The sequence below is a fragment of the Anomaloglossus baeobatrachus genome, chromosome 4, assembly GCF_048569485.1.
Source record: "Anomaloglossus baeobatrachus isolate aAnoBae1 chromosome 4, aAnoBae1.hap1, whole genome shotgun sequence".
Taxonomy (NCBI): domain Eukaryota; kingdom Metazoa; phylum Chordata; class Amphibia; order Anura; family Aromobatidae; genus Anomaloglossus; species Anomaloglossus baeobatrachus.
The window spans coordinates 405,730,969-405,750,087 of NC_134356.1; the positions used below are offsets into that span (position 1 = coordinate 405,730,969).

At 49.7% G+C, this 19,119-nt stretch overlaps 1 protein-coding gene across 2 annotated transcripts in view; it reads right to left on the minus strand.

Moving 5' to 3' along the window:
* Positions 1 to 19,119, minus strand: part of FBH1 (F-box DNA helicase 1) — a 134,628-nt gene that overhangs the window by 83,732 nt on the left and 31,777 nt on the right. For both annotated transcript variants that reach the window (XM_075345329.1, XM_075345330.1), the window contains exons 6-7: positions 11,515 to 11,705; positions 2,953 to 3,036 (exon numbers count right to left, since the gene is read on the minus strand). In XM_075345329.1, the coding sequence (XP_075201444.1) occupies positions 2,953 to 3,036; positions 11,515 to 11,705 (275 nt within the window). The remainder of the gene's footprint in view (positions 1 to 2,952; positions 3,037 to 11,514; positions 11,706 to 19,119) is intronic.

Here is a 19,119-nt window from a genome sequence, read left to right on the forward strand (position 1 = left end):
GACTTGACAGCAAGAACCGCAGCGAGAACCTTTCAAGCCTACTTCTGCAGACCACATGGCTACCCGGAACAGGTGTTGACGGATCAAGGTTCTGCGTTCGAAGCTGAAGTGTTCCAGGAGTTTTGCAACCTGTATGGATGTAAGAAAATCCGAACCACACCGAATCACCCACAGACAAACGGCATGTGTGAGAAAATGAACCAGGTTGTTATAGACCTGTTAAAAAACCTTGCCCTTGGAAAAAAGAAGCATGTGGCCAGAGAAGTTGCCTGATTTAGTGGACATGTACAACAACATCCCTGTGAGTTCCACCAATTGCACACCAGCATACTTGATGAGAGCAAGACCCGGGAAGTTACCAGTTGACTTAGAAATGGGAATTGTTGTTCCTGAAACCAGTTCACCTGAAGCTGATTGGGACACTAAGCGCCAAGAGCAGTACAAAAAGGTACAGGAGTGCGTAGAAAGAAGCCTAGACCAAATTAGAGAAAGGCAAGAGAAAGATTATAACAAGAATGCACCAGCTGCTCCTTTAATACCTGGAGAGATGGTTCTAAAAAGAAAAAGAAGGACCCATAAGCTTGATGACCAGTGGGAAGCAGAACCATACACAGTATTGCCCTCTAAAATTGACAACAAGAAAATCTGCTTAATCAGCAAGGATAAGGGAAAAACGTCAGCGGCAGTTTCTAGAGACCACCTTAAAAAATGTCCTGAACAGTTGAAGCAAAAAGAAGTAATCCCCTGTATACCTCAACCTAAAGAGGAAAAGAAGGAGAAGATGATAAGAACAGTACTTGGTGATTTTCCTGAAAGTTGGCCTCAGTACAATGGAGCCATAATTATACCATTATTGACTGGCGCTTAACCAGTAGAAGTCCCAGAAAGACTGGAAGAACCGGTCAACATTTCAGAAGAACTACCTGTCGCAGTAGAACCAGAGAACCCTGCTATTGGGGATCCTGCCAGTCCTATGGTAAGACTAAGACAACATTCACGCATACCAATATTGCGTACATCCTCATGCAGACTAGTAGATAGTGCACGCATAGCACCAGCACTAGGTACCAGTACACTGCACCGACGAGTTGTGACACAGACATTACGTAGGTCTAGCCGTAGCAACTTTGGTCAGCCCCCGTCCCGTTATATAGAAGAATATTAAATAGAAAGTGTAGTAGTTAGTAAAATGTAAAAATATTTTATTTATTTGTTTATTGCAACTAAGTAAATCCGTAACCATCAAGCGTGTTGAGCCTGCAGGACTTTTTGCATGAACTTTTGCATCTTCTTGAACTTTTATGGACCAATGGACCACAGAACTGGTAGTGGCCAAAAACGTTCTTATATATACCATACTCACATTTTGCAGCGGAAGGACTGCATTTTTCTGTTTTATTGGTTTTTGTAATTTTTATTTTTTAAGACTTTGTACTACTCTTTATTGTTCCTAATGTTTTATAAGTTTGTGTTTCCAGTCCAGGAGTACTGAATTTAACTAAGGGGGAATGTGGCACCCCAGGGTTCAGTTGCCACAAATATACCTGTACCTGGGCAGGGAAGGATCTCCACATCATGTAATCCCACATACAATATTTCCACTCCAAGCCTGGAGGGGGAGCTCTACAAGTCGAGTTCAGGTGAGGTCCCCTTTAAATCCAGGTTTGGAGGCGGAGTCAGAGAGACAGTTGACAGTTGGAGAAAAGGAGACTGTGCGAGCAGAGAGTGAGGGAAGATATCAAAATGGAGAGGGCAGTGCTTAGCCCGCACAAGTAACTGTGTGACCGCCTGAGGGATCAAGAGTGAGGCAAAAGAGGAGTGACCGGGGAGGTGGAGCCAGACCGGTTCATCACCAAGGAACAGCGCTGATTATCGGACACCGGCGTCCGAGATTGTGAGGGATCTAATCTGCCCAGCAATAAAGACCGGGGGCCAGGGAGACTGCAGATCTCCTGGCCGCAGCAGCAGCTGAAGGCAAAGCCGCTATACAGAGCTTAGGGACCGCAGTGAGTACAGCAGTGCCCCTTAGAGAACCTCCCGCCGCCTGCCATACAGGTGAAGACAGTGTGAGAGGGACAAGGTATAGCTCCAGGCAGCCTAGTACCAAGGAGAAACATAGCGCAGCAGGGAGGCCACACAACTAACCTGGTGCAGAGATCCTGAACTGTTCCCAGATCACCCAAAAACTGTAACATCAGAAACTGAACCCCTTTTTAACACCTGCAAGTAAAATCTGGTCAGAGATAATGAATTGGTGTGATTCACTTTATTTCTTCATCTGAGGAGCCATAGGCTGCTGCACTAAAGTGACAGTTGAAAAGGCTGTGAAGAAAAACCGCCATATCTGTGTACTACTAAAACTGCCCTGGGGACCCAGCTTCACCTACGGGAAGCGTAAACAACTGGCTGCCTAACCATCACCCCAGAGGTCTGACCTGCAGCCCCAGTAACCATACTGGAACCGTAGGTGGCGTCACGAAATACTTTGATTTATTTTTTTCTTTATTATTTTTTTTTATTATTTTATTATTTATTGACTTTCAGCGACCACCAGGGCCACGGAACCGGGCACAGGCCCCCGTGACATAATCCCATTAACCAACACCCGGAACAGAGTACCCCACGGCCCTGGGGCGGGTCTCTATATGGTAAAACTTATGGTTTCATTTTAAAGTACAACTCATCCCGCAAAAAACAAGCCCTCACATGGCAAGATTGACGGAAAAATAAAAAAGTTATGGCTCTCGGAAGGAGGGGAGCAAAAACAAAAACGGAAAAACGGAAAGTGCCCGGGGGCTGAAGGGGTTCATTCCAGCCTGCAGCAGACATTCCCTCTTCATATCGTAGATGAAGTACACACTTAAATCCATGCTAATTACTAGCTAGTAAATGTGTTAGTTACACTTACTATATACTGTACATGTATGGTATGTGGCAAATCACAGCACAAACCTTGCATTTTCATATGATGGCATTTTCCGCTGCGAGCTGCTGTTCTCCAGAAGATACAGACTATAAAATATATTGTAGTGGATCCTAGTTACAAAAAAAATCAAATGCAAATGTATGTTAATGACAACAGTTTCCTTTCCACTTAACATGCCAAATTATCAAAGAATTTAAAAGGGGGATCGATGAGCATTTAGTGGTTAGAGCAAATTAATGGAAGGCAATGCCATTCATTACAAGATGTTGATATACATGTATTTTATGCATAAACAGAATTGATAAAGAAGGGAATTTTGTTTACTTACCGTAAATTCCTTTTCTTCTAGCTCCTATTGGGAGACCCAGACAATTGACAATTGGGGTGTATAGCTTCTGCCTCCGGAGGCCACACAAAGTATTACACTTTAAAAAGTGTAACCCCTCCCCTCTGCCTATACACCCTCCCGTGCCTCACGGGCTCCTCAGTTTTGGTGCAAAAGCAGGAAGGAGGAAACTTATAAATGGTCTAAGGTAAATTCAATCCGAAGGATGTTCGGAGAACTGAAACCATGAACCAAAGGAACAATTCAACATGAACAACATGTGTACACAAAAGAACAAACAGCCCGAAGGGAACAGGGGCGGGTGCTGGGTCTCCCAATAGGAGCTAGAAGAAAAGGAATTTACGGTAAGTAAACAAAATTCCCTTCTTCTTTGTCGCTCAATTGGGAGACCCAGACAATTGGGACGTCCAAAAGCAGTCCCTGGGTGGGTAAAAGAATACCCGATACAAAGAGCCGACAACGGCCCCCTCTTACAGGTGGGCAACCGCCGCCTGAAGGACTCGCCTACCTAGACTGGCATCTGCCGAAGCATAGGTATGCACCTGATAGTGTTTCGTGAAAGTGTGCAGACTAGACCAGGTAGCCGCCTGACACACCTGCTGAGCCGTAGCCCGGTGCCGCAATGCCCAGGACGCACCTACGGCTCTGGTAGAATGGGCTTTCAGCCCTGAAGGAATCGGAAGCCCAGAAGAACGGTAGGCTTCAAAAATCGGTTCCTTGATCCACCGAGCCAAGGTTGACTTGGAAGCCTGCGACCCCTTACGCTGGCCAGCGACAAGGACAAAGAGCGCATCAGAACGGCGCAGTGGCGCTGTGCGAGACACGTAGAGCCGGAGTGCTCTCACTAGATCTAACAAGTGCAAATCCTTTTCACATTGGTGAACTGGATGAGGGCAAAATGAAGGTAAGGAGATATCCTGATTGAGATGAAAAGGGGATACCACCTTAGGGAGGAATTCTGGGACCGGACGCAGAACCACCTTATCCTGGTGAAAAACCAGGAAGGGGGCTTTGCATGACAGCGCTGCAAGCTCCGACACTCTGCGGAGCGATGTAACTGCCACTAGAAAAGCCACCTTCTGCGAAAGCCGTGATAGAGAGACATCCCGCAGCGGCTCGAAAGGTGGTTTCTAAAGAGCCCTTAGAACCCTGTTAAGATCCCAGGGTTCCAGCGGCCGCTTGTAAGGTGGGACTATGTGGCAAACTCCCTGCAGGAACGTGCGGACCTGCGGAAGTCTGGCTAGACGCTTTTGAAAAAACACGGAAAGCGCCGATACTTGTCCCTTGAGAGAGCCGAGAGACAAACCCTTGTCCATTCCGGATTGAAGGAAGGAAAGAAAAGTGGGTAAGGCAAACGGCCAGGGGGTAAAACCCTTATCAGAGCACCAGGATAAGAAGATCCTCCAAGACCTGTGATAGATCTTGGCGGACGTTGGTTTCCTGGCCTGTCTCATAGTGGCAATGACATCTTGAGATAACCCTGAGGACGCTAGGAGCCAGGACTCAATGATCACACAGTCAGGTTGAGGGCCGCAGAATTCAGATGGAAAAATGGCCCTTGAGACAGCAAGTCTGGTCGGTCTGGGAGTGCCCACGGTTGACCCACCGTGAGGTGCCACAGATCCGGGTACCACGACCTCCTCGGCCAATCTGGAGCGACGAGGATGGCGCGGCGGCAGTCGGACCTGATCTTGCGTAACACTCTGGGCAGCATTGCCAGAGGAGGAAATACATAAGGCAGTCGAAACTGCGACCAATCCTGAACTAATGCGTCCGCCGCCAGAGCTCTGTGATCCTGAGACCGTGCCATGAATGCCGGGACTTTGTTGTTGTGCCGAGACGCCATGAGATCGACGTCCGGCGTTCCCCAGCGGCAACAGATCTCTTGAAACACGTCCGGGTGAAGAGACCATTCCCCTGCGTCCATGCCCTGGCGACTGAGAAAGTCTGCTTCCCAGTTTTCTACGCCCAGGATGTGAACTGCGGAGATGGTGGAGGCTGTGGCCTCCGCCCACAGCAGAATCCGCCGAACTTCTTGGAAGGCTTGACGGCTGCGCGTGCCGCCCTGGTGGTTGATGTACGTGACCGCCGTGGCGTTGTCCGACTATATGCGGATCTGCCTGCCCTCCAGCCACCGATGGAACGCCTTTAGGGCTAGATACACTGCCCTTATCTCCAGAACATTGATCTGAAGGGAGGACTCTGTCGGAGTCCAGGTTCCCTGAGCCCTGTGGTGGAGAAAAACCGCTCCCCACCCTGACAGACTCGCGTCCGTTGTGACCACAGCCCAGGATGGGGGCAGGAAGGATTTTCCCTTCGACAGACAAGTGGGAAGAAGCCACCACTGAAGAGAGGTTTTGGCTGCCAGAGAAAGAGAGACGTTCCTATCTAGGGACGTCGACCTCCTGTCCCATTTGCGAAGAATGTCCCATTGGAGTGGACGCAGATGAAACTGCGCAAAGGGGACTGCCTCCATCGCTGCCACCATCTTCCCCAGGAAGTGCATGAGGCGCCTCAAGGGGTGTGACTGGGCCCGAAGAAGAGAGTGCACCCCTGTCTGCAGCGAACGCTGTTTGTCCAGCGGTAGCTTGACTATCGCTGAGAGAGTATGAAACTCCATCCCGAGGTAAGTCAGTGATTGGGTCGGAGTCAATTTTGACTTTGGGAAATTGATGATCCACCCGAACCTCTGGAGAGTCTCCAGAGCAACGGTCAGGCTGTGTTGACATGCCACCCGGGAGGGTGCCTTGACTAGGAGATCGTCTAAGTAAGGGATCACCGAGTGGCCCTGAGAGTGTAGGACCGCCACAACGGATGCCATGACCTTGGTGAAGACCCGTGGGGCTGTCGCCAGGCCGAAAGGCAGTGCCACAAACTGAAGGTGTTCTTCCCCGATGGCGAAACGCAGGAAGCGTTGATGCTCTGGTGCGATCGGCACATGGAGATAAGCATCCCTGATGTCGATTGATGCTAGGAAGTCTCCTTGGGACATCGAAGCGATGACAGAGCGGAGAGATTCCATGCGAAACCGTCTGGATCTCACGTGTCTGTTGAGCAGTTTGAGGTCCAAAACGGGACGGAATGATCCGTCCTTTTTTGGCACCACGAAAAAGTTGGAGTAAAAACTGCGACCACGTTCCTGAAGGGGAACGGGGATCACAACTCCTTCTGTCTTCAGAGTGTTCACCGCCTGAAAAAGTGCATCGGCTCGCTCGGGGGGCGGAGATGTTCTGAAGAAGCGAGTCAGAGGACGAGAGCTGAACTCTATCCTGTAACCGTGAGACAGAATGTCTCTCACCCATCGGTCTTGGACATGTGGCCACCAGGCGTCGCAAAAGCGGGAGAGCCTGCCACCGACCGAGGATGCGGTTTGGGGAGGCCGAAAGTCATGAGGAGGCCGCCTTGGAGACGGTGCCTCCGGCGGTCTTTGGAGGACGTGACTTAGACCGCCATGCATAAGAGTTCTTCTGGCCCTTCTGTGGCCTGTTGGACGAGGAGGATTGGGACTTGTCTGAGGGCCGAAAGGACCGAAACCTCGCTTGAATCTTCCGTTGCTGAGGTCTGTTTGGTTTGGACTGGGGTAAGGACGAGTCCTTTCCCTTGGATTGCTTAATAATTTCATCCAATCGCTCGCCAAACAATCGGTCGCCAGAAAATGGCAAACCGGTTAAGAACTTCTTGGAAGCAGAGTCTGCCTTCCATTCGCGTAGCCACATGGCCCTGCGGACTGCCACCGAATTGACGGATGCTACCGCTGTACGACTAGCAGAGTCCAGGACGGCATTCATGGCGTAGGATGAAAAAACCGACGCCTGAGAAGTCAAAGACGCAACTTGCGGAGCAGAGGTACGTGTGACCGCATTAATCTCAGACAGACAAGCTGAGATAGCTTGGAGTGCCCACAATGCTGCAAAGGCCGGGGCAAAAGACGCGCCTGTGGCTTCATAGATGGATTTCATTAGGAGCTCTATCTGCCTGTCAGTGGCATCCTTGAGCGATGAACCGTCTGCTACTGATACTACGGATCTAGCCGCCAGTCTAGAAACTGGAGGATCCACCTTGGGACATTGAGCCCAACCCTTAACTATGTCAGAGGGGAAGGGGTAACGTGTGTCATTAAGGCGCTTAGTAAAGCGCTTGTCCGGAAATGCTCTGTGCTTCTGGACAGCGTCTCTGAAGTTAGAGTGATCGAAAAAAAGCACTCCGTGTACGTTTGGGAAACCTAAACTGGTGTTTCTCCTGCTGAGAAGCCGACTCCTCTATAGGTGGAGCTGGGGAGAAAGATCTAGCACCTGGTTGATGGACGCTATAAGGTCATTTACTATGGCGTCCCCTTCAGGTGTATCCAGATTGAGAGCAACGTCAGGGTCAGAGCCCTGAGCTGCGACCTCCGCTTCATCCTCCAGAGAGTCCTCAAGCTGCGACCCCGAGCAGCGTGAGGAAGTCGGGGAAGATTCCCAGCGAGCCCGCTTAGCCGGTCTGGGACTGTGGTCCGTGCCGGAGTCCTCCACGTGAGACCTAGGGGCCACCCCGGGAGCACGCTGCGGCGCAGACCGAGAGGGGCCTGGGGGCGATGATCCCGCAGTGCCCGGGGCCTGTGTAAGGACCGGTCTGGACTGCAAGGCTTCTAGTATCTTAGCAGACCATTTGTCCATAGACTGAGCCATGGATTGTGAAAGCGACTCAGAGAGTTTCTCAGCTAAAACTGCAAACTCTGTCCCTGCCACCTGGACAGGGGAAGCCGGCGGTTCTACCTGAGCCGAGGGTCCCACCAGTGCCCGAGGCTCCGGCTGAGCGAGTGCAACAGGACCCGAGCATTGCTCACAGTGAGGGAAGGTGGAACCTGCAGGTAGCATAGCCGCACAAGAGGTACAGGTTGCAAAATAACCCTGTGCCTTGGCACCCTTGCTCTTTGTGAACGACATGCTGTTGTCTCCTAGGAGAGTGATCACTGAGGGTATATAGCAAAACAATGCGGCCGAACAGAGAAAATGTATACAAATATATATAAATATATACACTTCGGCACCCTAGGGGGACCAGCACCGGGTGACCGGTGTGGCTTACCGACCGCCAAAAGCGGTGTGTGTCCACCAGATTCCCTGCCTTGGGTCTCCCAGAGCTGCAGCCAGAAGTCCTCCACCGGCAGAATGTGTTTAAAAAATGGCTGCCGGAGCTCTCAGGGGAGGAGGGAGCCGTGGGCGGCGACTAATAAAGTGCGGGAATCTGGTGCCCCACAGTGATTAGTGAGGGGGGAGGAGAACACCTAAAGTATGCTCCAGCCCTCACTGTCGACGTCAGGTCGACCGTCCCGCCCTTACCCCTGACTGGCAGGCCCGGGGGCGGGAGATATGGTACTAGGCCGCATGAAGCCGGGGACTAAATTTAATACCGCGGCCGGCAAACAGGCGCGGTCGGCGCGGTAGTCCCGGTCGTCATAAAAATACAGCAGCCGCTGCAGCGTCTGTGACAAAAAACGCTCCATGCACCGTCCCCAAGGGGACACAGAGTACCTTTAGATGCAGGGCCCTGTCCCTGATGATACCAAGTCTCCTGTCCGTCAGATTCCCACAGGGGCTGCGGAGGGAGCCCGGTCCCAGTGAATGGATGACCGGTTAGGATCCCACTTCTCCCAGAGCCTCTAAGGGATGGGGAAGGAAAACGGCATGTGGCTCCAGCCTTTGTACCCGCAATGGGTACCTCAACCTTAGCAGCACCGCCGACTTAGTGGGGTGAGAAGGGAGCATGCCGGGGGCCCTGTGGGGGCCCTCTTTTCTTCCATCCGATACAATCAGCAGCTGCTGGTGACTAAAATGGGAGCTTGAGTGAATGTGTGCCTCCTTCAACACAAAGCATAAAACTGAGGAGCCCGTGAGGCACGGGAGGGTGTATAGGCAGAGGGGAGGGGTTACACTTTTTAAAGTGTAATACTTTGTGTGGCCTCCGGAGGCAGAAGCTATACACCCCAATTGTCAATTGTCTGGGTCTCCCAATGGAGCGACAAAGAAAAGACAATTTCAGTGATTGGAACATTGCTGACCAAATGGCAGGCAGAATGATCTACAATTGCAGACACGTAGGTGTAATTCTTAAGTGCTGCAGCATTTCAAAGAAAACATACTTTGTAAAGCTGCTGGGGTCTTGGCCCAGATTCATCAAGACTGGCGTTTTTTAGGGTGAGAAGACATACTGTAAGGTCCAGGGTTTCCATGGAACTTCTTGTGTTTTCTTGCCCTCATCCAAGATGGAGTCTGCTGCCTCGTCTTGCCCTTGAACTTCCTGTCTGCCCTGCTTAGAAGTCCTTTTCCGGGATTTATTCCTTGCCTGAGTATTTTGTGCTGCTGGCTCCTGAGTCATTCCTGGCTTGTTTCTGGAATTCCTGCTGCTGCATGTTTATGCTGTGCTCTGCCTCATTACTGTTCAGCTGCCTGCAGTCGATGGTGCATTACCCTGATCCTGGCTGTGGTTCCCTCCCTTCAAGACTCCCAGGAGAAGAGCTAATACTACTGGACTTCCTTGGTTTCTAAGAACTAGCTTCTCAGTTAGTGATCAGTGTTCTCTACCCAGAACTATCTGTATGGGCTGTGTGCTGGACATTGTTCAGTCCTAGGAAGTACACGGAAACTGTTTGCTGTGCGCACTTCTGCATGTAACTTCTGGACATTCACCACTTGTTTGCTGTGCGTACGTCTGCATATTATTCTGGACTTTTACGTGTATTTGTTTGCTGTGTGCAATACTGCATATGCTGTCTAGACATTCACATATTAGTGCGGTTTGCATTTACATTTAATTTGTAGTTGCCTTCTGTTATTCTCTGTTATTTACACTGTTTATTAATTGTTAATACAGAGTATTTACCCAACCCTTGTCTCAGTTTCATTATATTCCACGCTATCAGATTCCAGATTATCTACATAATTGTCACACATACGTGGCTGAAATCGCGTGGCCAATATGTGATTCATGTGGCCCGTGGTTTGGGTAGCATAAATTTAATGACAGGCAACCTTTAAAGTGAATATTCACCTTTTAACAAAATGTCATTTAGATTTTTATATCAATTAATTTCTTATTTGATCTTCATTAATGAGTTCACTACATGCAATACATTAATATTTTCCATCTTTATTGACAGTGCTTGTCAACACTAGCACTTTTGGAACTTATTTTTAAAATTCTGACCCCCTCCATTACTCGTCAACTTTAATTTGTTGTTGACTACAGCTTGTTGCCTAAATGACAGGCCACTGCTATAGTCTATGAGCAATAGTGAAACATGTGCAGTACTTACAAGTTCTATTCTACTGAGCTTGTAAACACTGCAATTAAGTGGTCCGGGATTGCTGAAACGTGCAGTTAAATCCAGATCATTTTCAGCGAACACTTTTGTGGCTTCAGAAGCAAAGTTGCCTCATATAGCAGTATCGGAAGAGCATAGTTTCAGCTAGAAGCAACCCGATTGCGGCTGGTCTAAACTGTCAATCAAGCTGCAGCACCAGCCACCCAGTGGCTGTAAGGAGTGGTGAGCTCTAATACCCATTATTGCAGCTCCTTTAAGTAGAACAATCTATCCAAAATCTAATATATAAAGCTGAGTGTATGTATGTATGTATGTATGTATGTATGTATGTATGTCTGTCCGCTAAAGGAATCCGCACCGTCGCATTTACAATCACAAAATTTTGCACAGAAGCCTCATGTGACTCAGGGAACGTCATAGACTGTTTTGACGGGAAAATGTAACCCTGCACTTTACAGTTACTCTCCAAAAAACATGCCTCCATTAAACTGAATGGAGCTGTGAGCTAAAGGTTATTAATAGCAACTGTCAGTGGTTGCTATAGGAACAAAATAAACTGTTAGTATAACAAGCTTATGTGTGAGGTAATATGATGACAGTGGGGAGACAGACGGGGAAAGAGACAAACGGGGAAAGAGACAGACCGGGACAGATGGTGAAAGAGACAGACACAGAGACAGACACAGAGATAGAGACAGACAGACACAGAGATAGAGACAATTAGACTGATACAAATACAGACAGAGAGATAGAAACAAACAGACAGAGACAGACACAGGCAGACAAGGAAAGAAACAGAGACAGACAGACAGCGATACACAGACAGAGATTGGGAGAGAGACAGTTACTATCCCGGGCAACGGCGAAATACTACAGCTAGTAAGTCCTAAAAGCATTTTTGTCAATTTATTTTTATTGCATGTTTATTTCCATTTGTACCTATTACTGATGCAAATCTTCTGTTCTCTCATTGCAAAGAAAAAGGTTGCCAAACAGTATAATGCTTCCATGACTTCAACAAGCCGTAGAGGAGACCTAGAGTGCCGCAAGCAACTCATTAACATCTGGATATCGCCTACTTTGGTTGATAGAAGAGCAATTACTGATAGCAATGCCCAAGGGTTTGTTTTCTGCAACACACAAGAAAAATAAAAAAAGGCATTACAGGGAATCCACCATCCAAAAACAACCCACATATATATATATATATATATATATATATATACATATATATATATACATATACATATATATATATATATATATATATATATATATATATATATATATATATATATATATATATATATATATATATATATATATATATAGATTAGTAGAATTATACACATATACATATATTAGATAGATATAGATAGATAGAATTTGGGAACAACTTTTTTAGTATAATCACAATTTGTTTTACAAATAGAACAAAAATCTTACAATTTTCACACTGGCTACTAAGGCTTTTTCAGACTCCAACATGTTGTTGTTTCAGGAAACAACACATGTACATAGCCACAATGGGCAGAGTCTGACTCTCTCCTTGTACTAGGCCTCTTTCACACGTCAGTATTTTTGCCTGTGTGTTTCATCAGTGTTTGGATGCAAACCCAGCAGTAGAACGTACAGAGAAAAATTATAATTAAAAAACTGACACCTGTTCCCTGTTTTAGAGACACTCCTGGTTTTGGCCTCCAAATACTGAGGAAATACTGGTGTAGAAAATAGAAATACTGACGTGTTGAAGAGGCATTAAAGGGTCTAATGAATGTTTGTAAAGGTCAGTGTGATGGGAGGGGGAGCAGGGTAAGGTGTGACTTATTGTGATTAGTGGGTCACAGCTGTGTATAGAGATGTTACCTGTCAATGTCATATTGCCTCTGCTGATAAACTGCTGAAACTACTTAATATAATTACAGGAAGTATGAGTTTAACACTAGAACTACCGCATGTTTCATAATACCTATAACTACCATTAGGGGTCATTTTGACCCCCATTCAAAAGTACTGACTCTGGAGTAAAAAATAACTTTTTTTGTTGCCAACAAATTAAAGAACATTTATTTTACCTTAGTAGGAACAGTGTTAAGATCAAGTATGTCCATCATCCTCTCCAGAATCTTCGGTATCGTCAATTATATCACTGTTACTGCTTGAATCTGATTCTTCAAAAATATCATGAAGAAAATATTCTTCCATCAGACTCTGAGTCTATTTGTTCCTGATTTTCTTCTTCTGACTCATTTTCAGATAAATTCTGAAGATATGTCAAAATTTCATCACTTGTCAGACCCCTCTGCTTACTCATGCTTCAAATATACGTCGCAAAAGAAGGGAATTTTGTTTACTTACCGTAAATTCCTTTTCTTCTAGCTCCAATTGGGAGACCCAGACAATTGGGTGTATAGGCTATGCCTCCGGAGGCCGCACAAAGTATTACACTTAAAAGTGTTAAGCCCCTCCCCTTCTGCCTATACACCCCCCGTGCTCCCACGGGCTCCTCAGTTTTGGTGCAAAAGCAAGAAGGAGGAAAAAGAATTATAAACTGGTTTAAAGTAACTTCAATCCGAAGGAATATCGGAGAACTGAAACCATTCAACATGAATAACATGTGTACACAAAAAAACAGGGGCGGGTGCTGGGTCTCCCAATTGGAGCTAGAAGAAAAGGAATTTACGGTAAGTAAACAAAATTCCCTTCTTCTTTGTCGCTCCATTGGGAGACCCAGACAATTGGGACGTCCAAAAGCAGTCCCTGGGTGGGTAAAATAATACCTCGTAAGAGAGCCGTAAAACGGCCTCTTCCTACAGGTGGGCAACCGCCGCCTGAAGGACTCGTCTACCTAGGCTGGCATCCGCCGAAGCATAGGTATGCACCTGATAGTGTTTCGTGAAAGTGTGCAGGCTCGACCAGGTAGCCGCCTGACACACCTGCTGAGCCGTAGCCTGGTGCCTCAAAGCCCAGGACGCGCCCACGGCTCTGGTAGAATGGGCCTTCAGCCCTGAGGGAACCGGAAGCCCAGCCGAACGGTAAGCTTCGAGAATTGGCTCCTTGATCCACCGAGCCAGGGTTGATTTGGAAGCCTGTGACCCTTTATGCTGGCCAGCGACAAGGACAAAGAGTGCATCCGAGCGGCGCAGGGGCGCCGTACGAGAAATGTAGAGTCTGAGTGCTCTCACCAGATCTAACAAGTGCAAATCCTTTTCACATTGGTGAACTGGATGAGGACAAAAAGAAGGTAAGGAGATATCCTGATTGAGATGAAAGGGGGATACCACCTTAGGGAGAAATTCCGGAACCGGACGCAGAACCACCTTGTCCTGGTGAAACACCAGGAAAGGGGCTTTGCATGACAGCGCTGCTAGCTCAGACACTCTCCGAAGTGAAGTGACTGCTACTAGAAAAACCACTTTCTGCGAAAGGCGCGAGAGAGAAATATCCCTCATTGGCTCGAATGGTGGTTTCTGAAGAACCATCAGCACCCTGTTCAGATCCCAGGGTTCTAACGGCCGCTTGTAAGGAGGAACGATGTGACAAACCCCCTGCAGGAACGTGCGTACCTGTGGAAGTCTGGCTAGGCGCTTCTGGAAAAACACAGAGAGCGCTGAGACTTGTCCCTTAAGGGAGCCGAGCGACAAACCCTTTTCCAGTCCAGATTGAAGGAAGGACAGAAAAGTGGGCAAGGCAAAAGGCCAGGGAGAAAAACCCTGAGCAGAGCACCACGACAGGAAAATTTTCCACGTCCTGTGGTAGATCTTGGCGGACGTTGGTTTCCTAGCCTGTCTCATAGTGGCAATGACGTCTTGAGATAACCCTGAAGACGCTAGGATCCAGGACTCAATGGCCACACAGTCAGGTTGAGGGCCGCAGAATTCAGATGGAAAAACGGCCCTTGAGATAGCAAGTCTGGTCGGTCTGGTAGTGCCCACGGTTGGCCGACCGTGAGATGCCACAGATCCGGGTACCACGACCGCCTCGGCCAGTCTGGAGCGACGAGGATGACGCGGCGGCAGTCGGCCCTGATCTTGCGTAACACTCTGGGCAACAGTGCCAGCGGAGGAAACACATAAGGGAGCTGAAACTGCGACCAATCCTGAACTAAGGCGTCTGCCGCCAGAGCTCTGGGATCTTGAGACCGTGCCATGAACGCCGGTACCTTGTTGTTGTGCCGGGACGCCATTAGGTCGACGTCCGGCACCCCCCAGCGGCAACAGATCTCCTGAAACACGTCCGGGTGAAGGGACCATTCCCCTGCGTCCATGCCCTGGCGACTGAGATAATCTGCTTCCCAGTTTTCCACGCCTGGAATGTGAACTGCAGAGATGGTGGAGGCCGTGGCTTCCACCCACATCAAAATCCGCCGGACTTCCTGGAAGGCTTGCCGACTGCGTGTGCCGCCTTGGTGGTTGATGTATGCCACCGCTGTGGCATTGTCCGACTGAATTCGGATCTGCTTGCCTTCCAGCCACTGCTGGAACGCTTTCAGGGCAAGATACACTGCCCGTATTTCCAGAACATTGATCTGAAGCGAGGACTCTTGCTGGGTCCACGTACCCTGAGCCCTGTGGTGGAGAAAAACCGCTCCCCACCCTGACAGACTCGCGTCCGTCGTGACCACCTCCCAGGATGGGGGTAGGGAGGATTTCTCCTTCGATAATGAAGTGGGAAGAAGCCACCACCGAAGGGAAGCTTTGGTCGCCTGAGAGAGGGAGACGTTCCTGTCGAGGGACGTCGGCTTCCTGTCCCATTTGCGTAGGATGTCCCATTGAAGAGGACGCAGGTGAAACTGCGCGAAAGGAACTGCCTCCATTGCTGCCACCATCTTCCCCAGGAAGTGCATGAGGCGCCTCAAGGTGTGTGACTGACCTTGAAGGAGAGATTGTACCCCTGTCTGTAGTGACCGCTGCTTGATCAGCGGAAGCTTCACTATCGCTGAGAGGGTATGAAACTCCATGCCAAGGTATGTCAGCGATTGGGCCGGTGTCAGATTTGACTTTGGAAAATTGATGATCCACCCGAAACTCTGGAGAGTCTCCAGGGTAGCTTCGAGGCTGTGTTGGCATGCCTCTAGAGAGGGTGCCTTGATCAACAGATCGTCCAAGTACGGGATCACCGAGTGACCCTGAGAGTGGAGGACCGCTACTACATTAGCCATAACCTTGGTGAAAACCCGTGGGGCCGTTGCCAGGCCGAACGGCAGTGCCACGAACTGCAGGTGTTCGTTTTCTATGGCGAAGCGCAAGAAGCGCTGGTGCTCTGGAGCAATCGGTACGTGGAGATAAGCATCTTTGATATCGATCGATGCAAGGAAATCTCCCTGGGACATTGAGGCGATGACGGAGTGGAGGGATTCCATCCGGAACCGCCTGGTCTTTACGTGTTTGTTGAGAAGTTTCAGGTCCAGCACAGGTCGGAAAGACCCGTCCTTCTTTGGGACCACAAACAAGTTGGAGTAAAAACCGTGGCCCTGTTGCTGAAGAGGAACAGGGACCACCACTCCTTCTGCCTTCAGAGTGCCCAGCGCCTGCAGTAGAGCCTCGGCTCGCTCGGGAGGCGGGGATGACCTGAAGAATCGAGTCGGGGGACGAGAGGTGAACTCTATCTTGTAACCGTGAGATAGAATGTCTCTCACCCAACGGTCTTTTACCCGTGGCAGCCAGGTGTCGCAAAAGCGGGAGAGCCTGCCACCGACCGAGGATGCGGAGTGAGGAGGCCGAAAGTCATGAGGAAGCCGCTTTGGTAGCGGCACCTCCGGTGGTCTTTTTAGGACGTGACTTAGACCGCCATGCATCAGAGTTCCTTTGATCTTTCTGAGGCCTTTTGGACGAGGAGAATTGGGACCTGCCCGCGCCCCGAAAGGACCAAAACCTCGACTGCCCCTTCCTCTGTTGGGGTATCTTCGGTTTGGGCTGGGGTAAGGATGTATCCTTTCCCTTGGATTGTTTGATGATTTCATCCAAACGCTCGCCAAACAATCGGTCGCCAGAAATTGGCAAACTGGTTAAGCGCTTTTTGGAAACAGAATCTGCCTTCCATTCCCGTAGCCACAAGGACCTGCGGAGTACCACCGAATTGGCGGCTGCAACCGCCGTACGGCTCGCAGAGTCCAGGACAGCATTAATAGCGTAAGACGCAAATGCCGACGTCTGAGTGGTTATGGACGCCACCTGTGGCGCGGACGTGCGTGTGGCTGCGTCAATTTGCGCTTGACCTGCTGAGATAGCTTGTAGCGCCCATACGGCTGCGAATGCTGGGGCAAAAGAAGCGCCGATAGCTTCATAGATGGATTTCAACCAGAGCTCCATCTGCCTGTCAGTGGCATCTTTGAGTGAAGCCCCATCTTCCACTGCAAGTATGGATCTAGCTGCCAGTCTGGAGATTGGAGGATCCACTTTGGGACACTGAGCCCAACTTTTGACCACGTCAGGGGGAAAGGGATAACGTGTATCCTTAAGGCGCTTAGAAAAACGCTTATCTGGACAAGCATGGTGATTCTGGACTGCCTCTCTGAAATCAGAGTGGTCCAGAAACATACTCTGTGTACGCTTGGGAAACCTGAAACGGAAATTTTCCTGCTGAGAAGCTGACTCCTCCACCGGAGGAGCTGAGGGAGAAATATCCAACATACGATTGATGAACGCAATAAGGTCGTTCACTATGGCGTCCCCGTCCGGAGTATCAAGATTGAGAGCGGCCTCAGGATCAGAATCCTGATCAGCTGTCTCCGCATCATCAACCAGAGATTCCCCCCTCTGAGACCCTGCACAACATAATGATGTCGAGGGAAAATCTAAGCGAGCTCGCTTAGTCGGTCTGGGGCTGGGGTCTGTGTCAGAACCCTCAGCCTGGGATCCATGAGATACCCCGGGAGGACATTGTTGGTCCAGCTGAGGTGGGCCAGGGAACAAAGATTCAACAGAGTCCCTGTGCTGAGATACCGGCCTGGACTGCAAGGCTTCTAGTATCTTAGCCATAGTCTCAGAGAGTTTTGCAAACTCCGTCCCCGTCACCTGAACAGTGTTAGCAGGTGGCTCCCCCTGGGCCCCCCCTAGCAGAGGCTCTGGCTGAGTAAGTGCCACAGGGGCCGAACAGTGCACACAATGAGGGTCAGTGGAACCTGCCGGTAGCGGGGTCGTACATGCGGCGCAGGCAACATAATAAGCCTGTGTTTTGGCACCCCTGCCTTTCGTGGGCGCCATGCTATTATCTTCCCTGAGCAACACAATAGGGTATATAGCCAGAAATCAACTGTGCACCATACAGTGTAAAATAAACATATAATGTTACACTACTGCACAATGGGGCTAGCACCACAGGTGCTGCTTACCACCCGCTTAAAGCGGTTGTGAGGCCACCAGAGTCCCTGCCTGGGTCTCCCAGACTTTGTCCCCCTCTGCAGCGTCCGAGGAGCTGACAGGAATGGCTGCCGGCGTCCTGAGGAGAGGAGGGAGCCGTGGGCGTGACCCAGAAAGTGCGGGAACTGGTGCCCGCACTGTGCACAGTGAGGGGGGTGGAGTATGCAAAGCATGCTCCAGCCCTCAGTGCTGCTCGTTCTGTGCAGCGTCCCGCCCTTCCCCTGCCTGTCAGGGCTGGGGGTGGGAGGAAAGGAAACTAGGCCGCAAAAAGCCGGGGACTCTAGTAATAAACGCGGCCGCCGTAAAAGCGCGGCCGGCGTGGAAGTCCCCGGCGCACTACAAGTCCCAGCCGCGCCGCAGTGTTCCATGGCAGCGGCGGTCATTGCGGCAGTCCCTATACATAAACACACTCAGCAACGCTGAGTGTGTAATGGCACATATTAACCCGGTCAGCGCCGCGGTCCCCGGTGCACTAGCACACCCAGCAAAGCTGGAGTGTTGCTGTGCGCGGTCCCCACCGGGATACAGAGTACCTCCAAGTAGCAGGGCCATGTCCCTGAACGATACCCGGCTCCTATCCAGCAGGCTCCCAGGAGTTGTGGATGAAGCACGGTCTCAGTGCCTGGAGACCGATAGGATCCCACTTCCACCAGAGCCCTGAGGGGGATGGGGAAGGAAAACAGCATGTGGGCTCCAGCCTCCGTACCCGCAATGGATACCTCAACCTTACAACACCGCCGACAAGAGTGGGGTGAGAAGGGAGCATGCTGGGGGCTCTATATGGGCCCGCTTTTCTTCCATCCGACATGGTCAGCAGCTGCTGCTGACCACTCTCTGGAGCTGTGCGTGCATGTCTGACCTCCTTCGCACAAAGCAAAAAAACTGAGGAGCCCGTGGGAGCACGGGGGGTGTATAGGCAGAAGGGGAGGGGCTTAACACTTTTAAGTGTAATACTTTGTGCGGCCTCCGGAGGCATAGCCTATACACCCAATTGTCTGGGTCTCCCAATGGAGCGACAAAGAAAGGGACTTGTAAGATCGCAGAAGTAATAAAACACTGTACAAACATTCAGAGTTGTAGCTTCAACTGTAATGTTTGCTACTGAAGTGCAGACAAAAATCGCTACAAGAGACATGGATCAAACATGTTTAGACAAAGCAAAATGCTGAATCATCCCTGATAT